Here is a 16,745-nt window from a genome sequence, read left to right on the forward strand (position 1 = left end):
GGGGGGGGGGGGGGGGGGGGGGGCGACACTCTTATCAAAAGCCTAGCAGACGACACCACACCACACCAGCCACCACCATCGGTGGGTACCGTTGCTGCCCTCACTACCACCACCACCATAACAGCTCCATCCATTTTCCCCCCTCTGTTTGCTGGTTGTTTTTTCTTTTTTATCTATTTACACTTGTACACGTTCCAACATGTTTGTTACACAGACACATTTCATCATCAACATCATCAGCATCAGTGGAAGCAACCAGCAAGCAGCAGTTAAAAACCCTTTCCTTGCCTTGCCTTGCCTTGCCTTTGCCCCCATATCCAATCCCATCATCTGCCTCAGCTGGCAACGTGTTTGTAATATTTAAAATGAAAAGTTTCCATGCAATTTCATGTCTCGCGTCTTGGCCGGGCCTCACAGTTTGACATGCAGTGCGTTTGTTTTTGTGTTGCTGTTCAATCCATTAGCATGTTAGTGCCAATACACCAACAAATACCCCACAGAAGTACACCAACAGCAGCAGCAACAGCAACAACATACCGATTTGAACTAGTTTAGTTTTCTATTATCATATACATACATATTTACATATGTACATACATTTACATATGATATGTATTAACCCCTTGCCGCCCACCAATTTACGCGTCGGTATATGATTTATTTTGTTATCTTCTCTCGCTCTCTCGCTCTCTCGCACTCTCTCTCTCTCTTTATCTATCTATCTATCTGTACATCTCTTTCTCTGTATGTTTCGGTTTTGTTTGTTATTCTGGGCCGTTTCGTTTCCTTCGAGAAGTAACCATTAAACCAGTGTCAGTGCAGCAGCAGCTAAGAAAGTGTTGAAAAATCCCCTAAACGAAAGGGAACCAAACCAAATAAAAGGTTATTTTTAGTGCCAAACAAAAAACGAACAACAAAACGTTAAAAACCAACCAACCAAAAAACAAAATCCCATAACGAGCTGCCTTCTAAATCGCCAAATATGTATACAACAACCAAAAAATAACGCCAGCGTAATTCAAATTTTCATTCCGATTGGATCTTTAGCAAACCAAGTCACCACCAAAATAAAAACAATACCACCACCAATGCCACCCACCGCCACCACCACCAAAAACCACCACCCACACCATTTACCACAGCAACAGCAATCCTACACCACAACCGCCAACAACAACAACAATAGATCTAAGAGAGATATGAATAAAAATGTACATTATAAAAGAACGAGTAAAGAAAATACTTATAAAGAAATACTACAAAAAAAGGAGCAATTCAAGATTTGATTGAGGACTTTTGTAATAGACACACCAGAAATCTAGTTGCAGAAAGAAAGATTTGCATAGGTAGCTACAAATATTATTATTATTGTATCGTTTCAAGAGCAATAATTTACTTTCTAGTAGGTTTCCCTACACTTTTCTGGCATAGCTTTCAAAGACGCTGCAGTTACATGTTTCTGTGGCCAAATAAACCCCCCAAGAATAGTGCAAATTTGCATCGTTTTGTGAGTGTGTGTGTGTGTGTGTGTGTGTGTGAATGTGAAATATCTAGGAGTACATATTTGTATATAGAATTCCAAGAAGACCCCGAGCCCGACCATGTATTAACCGTAAAACGAAACATCTTATCAGTTGATTGAATCAAATGTTTCTTTCGAATATTTGTGCTTTAATTTATTTTGAACGCTGGGCGGCAATGGGTTAAGCGTACACACCCACCACACACACATACACATCCAAATGCATTATTGTTTTGTTGTAAATTTAAGTACTTAACCGAAGCGAATCTTTGACCAAATTGCTCCTTTTTATAATGCGATATAAAACATAGTAGTATAAAGGATACATCCAAATCGGAATCCGAACCACAGACAATCAATCAATTCCACTCCACAATCATCATCCATTCAAATTGCCAATGTTGTAAAAGCCTCTCATCATCTTTGTTGTCCTTCCCTGCAGTTGCAGCGGCCTACCGCCCAATCTCAATCTCAGCAAGCCGCCGCCCCAGCAGCAACAGCAACAGCAGCAGCAGCAGCAGCAGCAGCAGCAGCAGCAGCACCTCCATCAGCAACAGCAGCAAGTGCACCAACAGCAGCTATCTCCGAATCTGAGTGCATTGCATCATCATCATCAACAGCAACAGCAGCAGCTGCGGGATGGAGGAGCTCACAGTCCCTCGTCCCCAGGTGGCGGAAATGGCGGCGGCGGCGGTGGATCTCCGTATAATGGCTCACAGGCGGGCTGCAGCAGCGGTGGAATCTCGCCCATTCCGCTCCAGATGTCGGGCGTGTCGCCCAAGTACAGACGCAGCATATCCTTCCCCATCAAGGGCACCTCCCCGACGGCCATCTATGGAGGATCGCATATGGGAGACGGTGGCATGTCCGCCGGTGGTGGACACATGAACATACCGACTCTGTCCATTGGCAATGGTGGTGTCGGTGGGAATGGCAGTGGTGGCATGCCCTCAGCAGGTGCCGCTGGTGGCGGAGATGCATCGTACATGGGCAACAGCTATGGCAACATGATGCCCTCGAATGGACAGATGCATCATGGTGGAGGCGGTGGTGGTGGCGGCGGCATGGACAACTCGCTGACCGAATACATGCGGAACATGTCGCTGGGCAACAACGGGGATAACAATCTGGCCCTGCTGCAGGACAGGATGCGGGTGCTGGGTGGACCCAAACACCTGAGCGAGGCGGATGCCATGGCCATAGCGGCCAACTCCAATGATCCTTCGGCCTATCTGAATGCCCTGAAGATGGGCTCACCGTCGCGCCACTCTCCACACTCGCCCCACTCGCCCATCCAGGGCGGCAACGGGGGACAGGGGGCAGGCGATAGCACGGCCCGCTTCTCGCGGAAGGTGTTCGTGGGTGGTCTGCCACCGGACATCGACGAGGATGAGATTACCACATCGTTCCGGCGCTTCGGACCGCTGGTCGTCGACTGGCCGCACAAGGCCGAGTCCAAGTCGTACTTTCCACCCAAGGGCTACGCCTTCCTGCTCTTCCAGGACGAGAGCAGTGTGCAGCAGCTGATCGACTCGTGCATCTCGGACGAGGACAAGCTCTACTTGTGCGTCTCCTCGCCCACCATCAAGGACAAGGCCGTGCAGATCCGCCCATGGCGCCTGGCCGACGCAGACTACGTGCTGGATGCCACAATGTCACTGGATCCTCGCAAGACGGTGTTCGTCGGCGGTGTGCCACGTCCCCTGAAGGCCTTCGAGCTGGCCATGATCATGGACCGCTTGTACGGAGGCGTGTGCTATGCCGGCATCGACACCGATCCAGAGCTGAAGTACCCCAAGGGCGCAGGCCGCGTGGCCTTCTCCAATCAACAGAGCTACATAGCCGCCATCTCGGCGCGTTTCGTTCAACTACAGCATGGCGACATCGACAAGCGGGTGGAGGTCAAGCCGTATGTCCTCGACGATCAGATGTGCGACGAGTGCGAGGGCCAGCGATGCGGCGGCAAGTTCGCGCCCTTCTTTTGCGCCAACGTGACCTGCTTGCAGTACTACTGCGAGCACTGCTGGGCCGTGATCCACTCGCGTCCTGGAAGGGAGTATCACAAGCCTCTGGTCAAGGAGGGCGCCGACCGGCCCCGTGCCGTGCCCTTTCGCTGGTGTTAACGGCGGCGCTGGTAGGCCGCGCTGCACGACGAGAGACGCCAACAGAGAGAGCAGCGACACCGCCTGTTGGACGCAGCGCTGGCAGTGCCCAGACCCATAACGAAAACAACAACAGTAACGCTAGAACAGGAGTCGGGAGCAGCATCCACATCAGCATACGCATACGCCATGGCATCTGCAGCTGCATCAGCAGCATCAGTGGATCCAATGCAGGAGCCGCCGGAGCAATGGCTCGAGAAATTCGTAAATTAGCATATAAGAAGACACCAAGCGAAACGAAACACGAGACACAGACACGTGGATACACACACTCCCACAAGCAAAAGACATTCGTCAGACTGGACTGTGAATTCTAGACAGAAAGCAGCAATGAGAAAGCAAACCACTGGGCCAGGGGTGTGGCCAGCAGGTGGAACAGCCGCCAGAGTCTAGAAATGATTTTCTGCAACACTCGCCTACATAGATTTAGTTTTCATTTATTTACCAATCGGGTGCTGTTTTATTTTGGTTGTCTTTTTGAAACTCTCTCTTTTTATAGTGTCTGTATGGAATCTTAGTTTTTCGTTTCGATAGACGCCTACGCAGTATTTTTTTGTACATTATTTTTTTACTCTCGGTGAATCCATCAAAGTTTGCCATTTTATCTCACAAAGGACCACCAAAAATCAAAGAATGCAAAGGGTATGTTCAAGATACTTCCTTTAGTCAGCCAAAAATTCCTCGCAAAGGACATCTATTATAATATGATATGATGTTAACCCCTCGTAGATAATGTTATCCTATACCACCACCTTAGAGGCCATCTTCAGTATGCCAATCGAGGCTAGTCCTAAAATTATAAGTGAGCATGGTTGGGTCAAAGAATCCTCCTTGAAGTTCCTAAATTGTGAAAAAAAAAACAAGTGCTAACCCACAAACTAGAACGTTGTAATTAGGGGTTTCTTCCTTTATCCCCATTTATTAAAACGAAATTCTAAAACACTCAAAAGACACAACTAAAACGACCCAAATGGGATTTGGTTGTTTTTGGAAACGTCCCACACGATTGAGAATAGCGTCGATTATAGATTCTGCGTTATTATGTTCACTAATCCATACACTTTTCAATATCTTTGATATTTCTCCAACATGTGAAATCGATTTAGTACACCATCCCACACTTTTATACCCTCATGAATGTTCGAGAATTCATTCATTTCGATTTTGTTATCGACTGCATCTCGGATACGGTAACCAGGCAACCGAAAACGGACCCCAGTCTGGTTATAGAGCACTGCTCTTATGAAGATATTGACCCAAAACTGTTACACAACGATATTTTCCCGAGATAGCAACTTTCTCGCTGTGGATTATAGCTTGTGCGCTTTCGAGAATGTCGAGAACTTACTTAGACTAATCACACACCATTTAATATCTTTGATATTTCTCCAATTATATTATATCGATTATATACACTTTACTACACTTTCTTACACTTTCATACACTTATGAATGTTCGAGAATTCATGTTTTCGACATTTTCGATATCTTTGATATTTCTCCAACTTTTGAAATCGATTATATACACCTTACTACACTTTACTACACTTTCCTACACTCATGAATGTTCGAGCATTCATGTTTGTTATACTCACACTAAACATACACTATTTAATGTCCCTGATATTTCTCAAAATATTGAAATCGATTATATACACCTTACCACACTATTCTACACTTTCTTACACTTACACACGCTCATGAATGTTCGAGAATTCATGTTTTCAATATGTTTGATATTTCTCCAACCTGTCAAATCGATTATATACACTTGGCAACAATATTTATTAACTTCTCTTACCGACTACGCTGCTGATAGTCTGGTTTCAGAGCACATTAGTCTTCTTCCTCCACTTTACGTTATTTTTGTCGCATCAATGGGAGATGGGGGGGGGAGAACGTAGGCATGATAACGATTTCTGACCCTCCATTGTGAAACTTCTTGGGATGCGAAAATCGTACGGAGAATACATTCGAAAAACGAGAAACACTTACTTAAGCCAGCTACGATTTTCGCACTATCCTTAATGCTGGAAAACACTTTTATTTTTACGCAACTGTTCGATTAGGATGGCGACCGACCCTGTCTATCATTTGAGGGCTCATTTAGAATTTTACACTAGTCGACTTCCCTGACGAGACGATTAACAAGTTGTACACTGAAAATTGTTTGCATTTTTGCCATTTGGCTGGCATTATCCGAAATAATAATAATAATAAAAACCCTTATAATAATATTTAATAACTAGATAGAGAGAGAGAGAGAGAGTCAAATTGCTTGTGTTCAGTATTATGATTTATTTATGATTTGTTGTATTGTTTAATGTCACACTTGGCCTTATTTATTCACTAATTGTTTTGTTGTTTTAAGTTTTAAGTATGGGTACATGTGCACCCTTCGATTGATTGCTGGGCGTGTTGCAGAGAGATGAGAGTGCAAGATGCAAGAAGATATTTCTAGAAAAGAGATATATATGCAACCACAGATATATGGTAATCTGTAATGTATAAAACCATTTTGATATATGACATACATACATATATTATTAACCCTATGAATACTTGTATTAGACAAACTTTTTATATAGAAACTTTTTGTATACACTTTTTTTTATTACTCTTATTGTTATTCGAGAACTTAGTTTAGTCCAAATCTGTAACTGAAGACGAGAGAATTAACGACGAGAATGTTGATGATGATGATGATGATGATAATGAGGAGGAGAAAACCAAATATGAAAAACGAAGTTGCAATTGATCAACTGCGACATAGAGACACAAATGCTAAAAAACATCTAAAGGAAATCTAAAAAATATATACAACTTCTGTGCAATACTATCTCATAAACAACAATTCAAACGTATTAAACGCAACTATATATAGGAACATATGATATGATATGATGATATGTGCAATCGTATAACCGAAGTAGTTAAATATTAACGATCCCAAAGCTAAAGTCTGTACTTCTACTGCAGCTATTGGTTTGCCTTCGCTCTTTTGTACAATACATACTTAAATGCATGTTCTGGAGAAGTCCTCTCTTCCCTTTAAAGGTATCCTAGACGCGAAATCAAATGGAATATCTACTAGACTAAGTGCAATACTTGTGGATAATTATCAAAAATGAAAATGTGGGGAAAACAGGCAAAATTATTTTGTAAATTATACGAGTTGTTGAACGGATCGGAACGGAATGTAGAAGCGAACGGGAGAAACAATAGGAAATACGATATTTTTTCTATACTACCAACCAAAAGTACTACGAAACTAAATAATTCGAAATTTGAGACAAACAAAAACAAAAAAAGCCCAGAGGTAGGACGGATGATAGGAAGGCCAAGCTGCTTTGGACTTTTAAACGTGCATATTCGCATATGTGTATCTGATATATCTGATATATACACATACATATATATTATTATATGATAGTCAAATCTATTAGCAAATTTTTGCTCGCGCTTTCTTTACAAAACGAAAACCAAATAATATTCAAGTCATGCAAAAGTTGTAACTCAAGTTGAAGGCGTGTAAGGCGTCTGCGGCACTTTGAAAAGGAAAACTAAAACAGAAACAAAAGCAAAAGCAAAAAACAACAAATTAATAGCAATTTTTCTAGAATTTTTATATTACAATTAAACTATGACATATGTATGTATGTATCATGTATAAAATATATATATACTATATATGTATATATTTTTTAAACTACATAATTAGAGGACTTGAGCGTTCGTTTGTTTTAATTTGTATTTTTTGTAATAACTACCAAATAATGTGTATTAAAAAAAGCAAAAGAATCTACACCAAAAAAAACCAACAAATAAAACAAAAAACAACAAAAAAATCGAAGGTAAACCAATTAAATATTATCAAACAGCAGGCGCCTGCTCTATGTAGTGTAATACATTTTGTGCAAATATTCAAACAAACGCGTTGTTCTAAAACTTTCAAAGTAATGAAATGCTAGTCTCTAAAAGGCAAAATCTGTTACAAAGCGGAAGCGGAAACGGTTACGGTTACGGTTACGGTTAATCGGTATTGCAAAGAAAAGAAAAACAAAAACTGCGTGTAATGATGATGTTTTTTAAATGTAGTCAAATTCAATATTTTATAGATTTTTATACTTTTATATAAACATATACCTTATACTTTAACTGTTTAAAATGTTACAAAAAAAAAAAAAAGAAACAAACAAAAACCGATTTAAATATGCTATCAAAGCTGTAACTTATCAAACAAATATTTTACCATATACCAAAACGAAAGTTAATAGAGGATGCAGAGAGATAGAGAGAAAGGAACCCCGCTCAATGTTTTTCGCTTCTAATGGGAATGGATATCTGGAAGAATCGGTTCAGTTGTTCGGTTTGTTTTGTATTGGGTTTCAGCCTTGATCCGCTGATCCGCTGATCCGCTGATCTGTTGAACTGTTCCCTCGAGCGAATTCCAAGAAGCGCAGATGATTAGTCCAAGACATTTAGTTTATCCCATTTCCGAGCTTTTAGTTCGATAGAGAATCTTGTTATAGATAAATGTTTATGTTGTTTTTTGATATGGATCCTAGTGTTATGCCATCTTATTATATGTGGCATCCTATATACGAGTATATGAATATTTTTTATGCCTAATTCTTAATATATATTTTTGTATGTTTTGTAGTTGCTAGTAGAGTTTTCTGGTAGATTTAACGTTGATACATTTTTATACTTTGTTTAATTCTTTTTTATACATATACATATTATAAATAAAAGTATGGCAAAATAAAAAAAATAAACAAAAAAATATAAAAAAATAAAACAATATTTGATATATACAATTTATACAAAAAAAAAAATAGGAAAAAAAACAAACAACAAACTTACGTTTTTGCAATTAATAAACGGACATAACGTAAATTGTGTTTTATTTATTTTTATATATATATCTTGTATGGACTTTTTTGATATAAAATGTAAATAAAATACTTTTAACTTAGCTGAACCGCAAAAAATAAAATACAACTGTTAGTAAATATATTGAAATACTTAAATGATACGAAAGACTCTGAAAAAGGAAAAGTATTGAATTCGAACTTATTAAAAACTTAAATACGTTTACTGAACATCTAAACAACAACAACAAATTGGTCAATATGTGTGTTTTTATACGAAAAATACCAGACTTAAAATTAAAAAACTAAAAACTAATAATTATATGAAATTTACATGTAGTACAATTGATGAAATTTAACAAAACGTAAGCAGTGAATATTTTTGAAAGAAAAATAATAGGAAAAAAAGAAAAATTGCTTCAAATAGACGCTAAAAATAATTAAATAATATATAGAGAACACAAACACTTAATAGATCCAGCCCTGTGTAGTGCATTATCCAATACTAAGCCGCATTTGAGGAAACTCTTCGAAAGGAAGTTGGAAATACTCTTCATTTCGGATTGATTGAACTGGAGATGAAAAAACTAGAGAAGAGAGCGTGAAATTTGATTATTTTTTGAGTATTTTCATAGCACAATTTTTGTACAGTGTATGGTTTGTAGTTAGCGAAACAAATAATGTAAACCAAACGCGTTTTAAATAGTAAATTATTTAGCATCAGCCCCGCCCGAGTCCCCCTAAAAGAGATATGAATTCGATTACCATTTAACGCTAATTGGATTAAATCTTAGGTCGCCGCGAAAAATAAAAGTATAAATAGAAAAACAAATTGCAAAAGACAAGGTTATTTAAGAATATGAAACACACACAACATTTGGTACCTTTTAAACATAATTAAAGAATTTTATGAATCATTAAATTGAGAAATTGTAGCCTGTAAAAGCGAATGTCGTGTCGTATCGACATTCGTACTTCCATTTTAATTTGTCTTTTTCGCCTGTGCCGCGGAATGGCAAAGCGCGATCTTACACACGAACGTACATACGAGTATATTGTATAGATCTACATGTACAATATTTAAGATTTAGTACTTCAAATAAACTGAAATTGAGCGCCCGTACTAATGAATTCCTTTTAGCAAAATATTCAGAAAAGAAACAAAAAACGAATCCAAGCAAAGGCATATAATTTTTTAGCATTATACAAGTAAAACAAAAAACCTACAAAATCCGACAACAAAACCATATACATACACATAAATAAATAGCAAACGGAAAACAAAAACAAGTTGGCAGATATGGAAACTATATAGTAAATCAAATATATATATATAGACACGTAATCTGTATGAAGCGTATGAAAAGAAAACCAGAAACTAGCGAAAATATTCCATATTTTATAGTAATTTTCCATAAACGTAATTTTTTAATTTTTACAAAATTAAAGTTGAAAACAAATTAAGAACGAAACAAAACAAAAACAATTTGTAGTTTTCTAAAGACCCAACAAGGGTGCGGATTAGAGTGGAGAAATCCTACAAACCATTTCGATTTCCATGCGTGTTTTTGCTCCAGAAGTTTTTCAATTAAAAATAACAGAAAAAGTGTTGAGAGAAATGTTGTAAAACCTCCCCCAGCCCCACATTACAGACGATGGATAAACTTGAATACATATGTACTAACGTAAAATAAATAGAGGGAAAAAACAATGAACGAATTACCAAAATGAATATATATAAATATATATTAAACACATATGCAAAGAAGCTCTCTCCCAGCCCCCTTCATACGGAAAAAATCGAAACTGTAATAGAAAACTATAATATCAGCAGTCCTTCAATGCAAATACTTCAAACAAAAACAGAAAAATTGAAAACCAAATCTGAAATAATTTAATTACAAACAAAAAGTACGAGTGCGTAAACCCGTATTTACATATGATGGAAATATACATATACGATTATACGATATACAAAGAATATATTCAATGCAAGATCATTTTCTAATGCGTCCTCCCTGACACACAGACAGAAAGAGCAACCAACAATCGGCGTTTGTACTCAAGTAAAATAGATATGAAACAAAAAAACCTACACTCCCACACACCCACACACCCACACAAACACACACAGACAGAGGATATGATGAGGTTATGGATCAAGTAAAACAAAAATCAACAACAAAATGGCAAACAAACATATATCTTCATTCAAATAAATAAAAACAAAAACAAATACTTTTTCTGGAATAATAAAACAAGCAAAATCTTTTATTCGGGGAGCAGCAGAGGAGTTTTTGCACGAATCTGAAAGGATCCTGCCTTTTCCATAGCATACTTTTCAGGGCCACCTTTGTTCCCTTCTCAAGAGCCATTCCCACAGCCCAAAAATAATGTTGATGACATCCAAGCAAACTGTTTACAAATAATACAAATTTCAAATTACAGATCAGGCAGCACTGAAGGCGTCTCACCCACTTCCAGTGGCCCCAATCTGATAGCCGCTCTTGCCGCAGCTGGCATCAGCAGTTCAGGCGGAGGAGGATCGGCACCGGACACCAGCGGGGGCGTGGGCACCTGGAAGCTGATCAAGGGCAAGGTGTCACAAACCCTTGAGGAGATCAAGTCGTCCAAGCAGCCGTCGCATTCTACAACAGCCGCGATTCCGATTATTGTGGCTGACCCTCCGTCCATTGGCTGGAGTCCCACGGAGCCCGACTCGGACACCGAGTGCATCCCATCGCTCAGCGAAGATCTGCCGCTGGATCCGGATCACAAGCAGAACTCTGATTCGGATGCGGAGGCCGAGCAGTTGCAGCACGACAGCAGCAGCCTCGGCAGCGGTGACGTTGGAGCTGCCGCAGCCGTACCCGTAGCGGGTGCAGAACGTTCCCGCCTGCGCCGCGGCCTGGCCCACATCAAGTCCAAGGTAAAGGCCAAGCATCAGGCGGCAGCCATGAGCAAGAAGGACATCAGCTCCAGTCCAATTGCGCCAACCGGCTCCCTGCGCAGCGGCTTTCTGCGCAGGCGCCACGTAGTCGAGCCGGGCAGCGAGCCATCGACCAGTCAGCAGGCAGCGACAGGCGAGGCCAGGCAGAGTGTTTCGGCCACAACCACGGAGATTCCCATTGCCAGTGGCAAGGTGAAGAAACGGGGCATCCTGCTGGCCCGCAAGGATGTGGAGATTGAGTCTGGTGTCGAGGTGCTGGAGGATATGATGCCCGCTGCGACCAAAGCATCGGATTCACCAGATCTGGAGGCTATGGACGATGGGGATGGCGGAAAGGAGGGGAATGAGGCCGATCCACGTGCAAATTTGACCTTACCCTTTGCTGCTCCTGAATCCACAGTGACCTTTGATGAAAGGCCTCCCGAGAGTTCGCAATCAATTTCGCGGTATAGTTTCTTGTCCAGAGGAAGCTTTGTCAGCCTCAGCGGGTGGCGTAGCCATCGTGGAAAAGTCGCCTCCATTGCCACGCCCGTAGTGCTGGCTGCCTCCATGGTGGTGCTGGTGATCCTGCCGATGCAGGACTTCCTGCGCGGCGTCTTTGCCACCATTCTGTTCATCGCTCTGATGGACTCTTGCGGCAAGCATCTGCACTGGCTCTTTGAGCACTTTATGCTCTCCACGCATCCGGAAAGGGTGATGTTCAGGATACCCAACTATGACGGCATGCCCATCTGCGAGATTCCCTCGGCGGAGGAGCACAAGACCATCAAGACCTATGCGGGCTGGATGAACGAGATAGACAGCTACGATCCGAACACCTTCTCCTTCCACATGACGCGCTCCATCTATGTGCGGCTGGATGGCTGCATCTTGAAGATGTCCGGCACCCAAGCGAGGATACCCAAGCGCTGCATGTGGAACGAGCAGCCCATCGATCGCAAGAAGGTTCTCTTCACCGATCATCGCTCCTACGATCTGAGGGAGTGCCGCATTGAGCTGCTGCCCCTGGGACTGGCCAAGAAGCGGTGAGTGAAGGACCTCCCTTCATCATTCTTTTTGCTTTACAATCGTGTTCCTTTTGCAGCTACTTCAATCGCAAGTATCCCATTCAGCTGATCATCAAGAACACTTGTGATACACCCGCGGCTCGTCAGTCAACTGAATCTCTGTCGGAGACAACGCTCAAGCTGGAGTCCAAGGAGGCACGTTCATCGCTAACCTTAGCCCCGGGCTCAACGCCACCCTACGAGGATGCGGAAAAACAGGATTTTGCATCCACTGTGATGCAAGCAGACGTGAGTTTCAACTTAAACTATAAAGATTACAGCTCCAACTTCACTTTCTCTTAACTTACAGCTGCAGCAACTGCGGAACAATGTCAATCCGGATACGGAGCTGAGCGACATCACAGTGCCCTGTGGCGATGAGGTTCGCCTCCTGCTCTTCACGCGCTGTGACCGGGAGAAGGAGGACTGGTATCGACGCTTCCAGGCCGCCAGCAAGGGGCGTGTCCATGAGCAGGATCTGCAGGTGCCGATGGCACGTTTTGTGGAGGACACCGATCTGCAGTTGGCTGCCGCCAGGCAAGCTGTGCGCATGATCGGTGCAGTGGGTGGACTCAAGGCGCGCCCCAAGGATACTCAAAGTGATGATCGGAGCTTGGGCGATGTGTCGTTTGCCTCAAATATGAATGATGGTCAGCAGACGCCCGATGTAGAGTTCGAGGAGATAACCGAGGATGATTTGCTACCCGAGACGCCAAAGGAGGAGTCATTCGAGGGCATGATCATGAGCGCCGATGTGGCCAGGAATCCTGCGGACTATGTCCGTTTTATGACAGTGTATCAGGTACGGCTCCCGCTCTGCCTTCCCTTTTCCTGTTGTAGTTTTCTTTCCCTTTTTGTTTTTATGATTTTGCATTTTTATTTGTATTTATTTCGCTTCGATCCATGTAGAAAGCTTGCCGTCAGAGCCAGATCCCAGTGACCAAAAGTGCGCGCCTCGAGAATGGCGCAGAAAAAAAGAAAGTATGTTTTTTGATTTAATTTTCTTTTAATTTACAATTGAATGTGCCAAGTGCTTTGGGGACCAAATAATGAGTGAAATTTCTACACAGAATCGCCGCGCCAAGCGCCAGGAAGATGAGCTTTGGAAGGGCATTGATCAGTCGCTGTTTCTGGGTCCCTCCGGCAGCATTGTCTGGGCCAATGTCCTGCTGGGGCGCTGTCTCTTTAGTATGCTGCATGACGCGTCCCTCCAAGAGAGGATCAAGGACTTTATGCAGAAGAAACTCAACTCCATTAAGGTAAGTGAAGCAAGCTCAAGAACCCTTTGTGGAATCTTCTTTGATTGTTGTGACTTCTCCCCACAGTTGCCCAGCTTCATGGAGGAGGTAATCATAACGAATATCTATATGGGCGACTCGCCCATGCTGTGCCATCGCGTCTCCCAGCCCATGCTGGACGAGCGCGGCGTGTGGGTTGATGCAGACCTCACCTACGAGGGACTGGCACACATCACAGTGACCACCAAGCTCAATTTGTTGCGTATCCGCGCCAAGACCAAGGCCTCCCCAATGGGAGCCGAAAGCGGTCCCGGCGCATCGACCTCGACGGATCTACCTCAGGTTCGGCGCAATCTGGGTGACAATGATACACCGGTGGACAGCAGGAGTGCCATCTACGACAGCGATGGCGAGAGCACCGGTGGCTCCTCCTCCGAAAGTGAAAGCACACCGCCGGGCGCCGCCGCGGAGAATGCAGCTGGGACTGAGTAAGTTCTTCTTGTCTATTCTCCCTCAATGCCTGCTAAAATATGTCCCCTTGCGATTGTTATAGATTCTTCCAGAACTCGCCGGGTAACGCCCGACGCATCTTCAAGATCGTCGACCGCATTGCCGCCTCAAATCTGTTCCAATATGCCACCGAGCTGCCGTACGTGCAGCGCGCCATGGAGAACATGAATGCCAACATCACACTGCGCGTAGATCTCAAGGGTTTGGTGGCGCGTGGCACAATAAACATCCCACCACCACCCTCCGACCGGGTGTGGGTGTGCTTCCGGGGGCCACCACGCCTGTGGATATCCACCAAGCCGCAAGTGGGTGACAAGTCCGTCGACTGGACCATTGTTACCAATGTCATTGAGAGCAAGCTGTGCGAGGCAGTCAACAAGTTTTTGGTCTACCCGAATATGGTGGACTTTACCATACCCTTCCTGGCCAAACCCAGCTACGAGGACGAGTCGACGGCATCGCCCAACTAAATACCAAGAAGGGAACCATCACATTTTTTCAAATCAGCAGAATTTAACACAACGTGTGTGCAACAATTTCCATATTAAATAACATACGAGATTAACTTTAAGCTTAGCTTTGATCCAGATCTCTCTGGCACCCACCACGTGTACTTAGCAGTTAAGAGCAGGAAGACGATGAGCAGCGAAGATTGATTCCAAATGACAAGTTATAAAACGCTTTAAACGCTTATTTCGAACACACTCCAGAACAAACCAAATGAAAATCCAAAATCAAGAAATATCTTAAAGGTAATAGTAGCAGGAAAATAGTTTATAATTTATATTTTGTAGACAGCTATTCGAAGTTATTCGAGCTACACGTTTAAAGCTGAGAGATTAAAAGCTAAAATAATACTTGTATTCTGTACAATAATTTACAATAATATCTATCCGACTAGTGGCAGGCTCATGACTTGCGCTTCAACAGCCGCTCTGTGACAAGTATTCCAATAGCATAATGCAGGCATATACTAACTCGCTAACATACATATAAACAAATATATTGTATTCCAATTAGATGGCTAAGAACGGAATGCGTGTGAATTTTACATAATTAAGAATCGATTTTATTTCCGGTGTGGTCTCATTCATCTTCAATCATTCTACATTTGTACTTAAAGCGTTTCAACTACAAATAGGCATACTTACTTACTAAGCAGGAACGAATCCTTACTTCCGTTTGCCAAATGAGAAACAAAACTATTTGCAGGCGTTTCCCTTCAAAATATCATTCACAAACTAATGTGAAAAGGAAAACAAACAAAATAAATAAGTGTAGTAAACGTTTATGTAAGCATTTATGTAAGGACATTGTATGTTTAAATCTTTTACATAAATAAACGAAAGAAAATGGCTTAAATACATTAATTTGTGGGAGGGTTCATTTACAAATGATGGCATACTTTCAGGCGGGCCCTAGTAAGGACTCCAAGGATACACACAATATTTGACTGGAAAAAGGGTCCTTGATCCATGAAAAGGACCCTGTCAAATCAAGGATGCTCCTCTGATCACAGGAAAGTATCAAACGCCTAGACTGGTGCACACTTAGCCGAGAAAACTAACATACGAGAAATTAAGGTAAAAACAACAAAGGAAATGTGGCCAATAAATTTAAAAAAAAATAATGTAACTAAAAGTTTGCTACAGTTTTTTGGGACAATTTAAAATTTCCTGGAATTCAGAAAATTAGTGTATACTTTTAGTTACTTTAATTTGAAAAAAAATTATTGGGGTGTCATAGCAACCAGCTTTTGACACAGTGAAAAAAACAAAACCCAGCTACTTTCTGCTGATTTCTGTTGGCCTGGTACTCGGTCTGAAAATTTACATTTGAGCGAAGCATTTTCAGAAGAATTTTGTTGTACTCAGTGGCGCCCCAACTCTGAACGGTCAATTCTCGAACTACGTTATTTTAGTTCCAAAAGTGGCTGTGGTGTCGCGGGGGCGCCACAGTGCAACAACGCTTTTTAGTTCCAAAAGAGGCCGACGTGATCGCGGGAGCGCCACTGTGCAAACGAAATGTGGTTGTTGTACAACAATAACAAAAACAACTTTTGTTGTACAACAACAACAAAATTAATCGACAACAAACACAGGAGAGCCTTTTTTGTGTTTTTATCCTTTATTTGAAGCCCGATCAGTACATTCCACACCTCCTTGTAATCAGGACAATGTCCCGGATCGCTGGGAGTCCTTCAGGACACAAGGACATTAAGGATAATCCCGTTTTACCGTTGCTTTTAGATATAATCTTTACAAAGCTATAACTCGGCTGTGTCCTTTCGGATCAGAACATGCCACACCGCCACGTAAACGGGACAATGTCCCGGATCGCTGGGAGTCCTTCAGGATGCAAGGACATTAAGGATAATGCCGTTTACGCTTGTTTTTAAAAATAATCTTTAAAACCCTATAATTCGGCTGCATCCTGTCGGATA

At 42.1% G+C, this 16,745-nt stretch overlaps 1 protein-coding gene across 6 annotated transcripts in view; it reads left to right on the forward strand.

Moving 5' to 3' along the window:
• The window catches only part of LOC117580198 (translational regulator orb2-like), a 23,099-nt gene extending 8,226 nt beyond the window's left edge, over positions 1 to 14,873 (forward strand). For 4 of the 6 annotated variants that reach the window (XM_034266575.1, XM_034266574.1, XM_034266576.1 and 1 more), the window contains exons 5-11: positions 11,007 to 12,533; positions 12,593 to 12,803; positions 12,865 to 13,356; positions 13,464 to 13,535; positions 13,625 to 13,813; positions 13,880 to 14,280; positions 14,346 to 14,873. In XM_034266575.1, the coding sequence (XP_034122466.1) occupies positions 11,007 to 12,533; positions 12,593 to 12,803; positions 12,865 to 13,356; positions 13,464 to 13,535; positions 13,625 to 13,813; positions 13,880 to 14,280; positions 14,346 to 14,772 (3,319 nt within the window). In that variant the 3' untranslated portion in view covers positions 14,773 to 14,873. Of the gene's footprint in view, positions 1 to 1,964; positions 4,693 to 11,006; positions 12,534 to 12,592; positions 12,804 to 12,864; positions 13,357 to 13,463; positions 13,536 to 13,624; positions 13,814 to 13,879; positions 14,281 to 14,345 lie in introns of those variants that run through there. The other 2 variants (XM_034266578.1, XM_034266579.1) reach the window with 2 other exon arrangements.
• The last annotated feature ends 1,872 nt before the right edge of the window (positions 14,874 to 16,745 follow it).

This window comes from Drosophila guanche, unplaced genomic scaffold (genome assembly GCF_900245975.1).
Source record: "Drosophila guanche unplaced genomic scaffold, DGUA_6, whole genome shotgun sequence".
Classification (NCBI taxonomy): Eukaryota; Metazoa; Arthropoda; class Insecta; order Diptera; family Drosophilidae; genus Drosophila; species Drosophila guanche.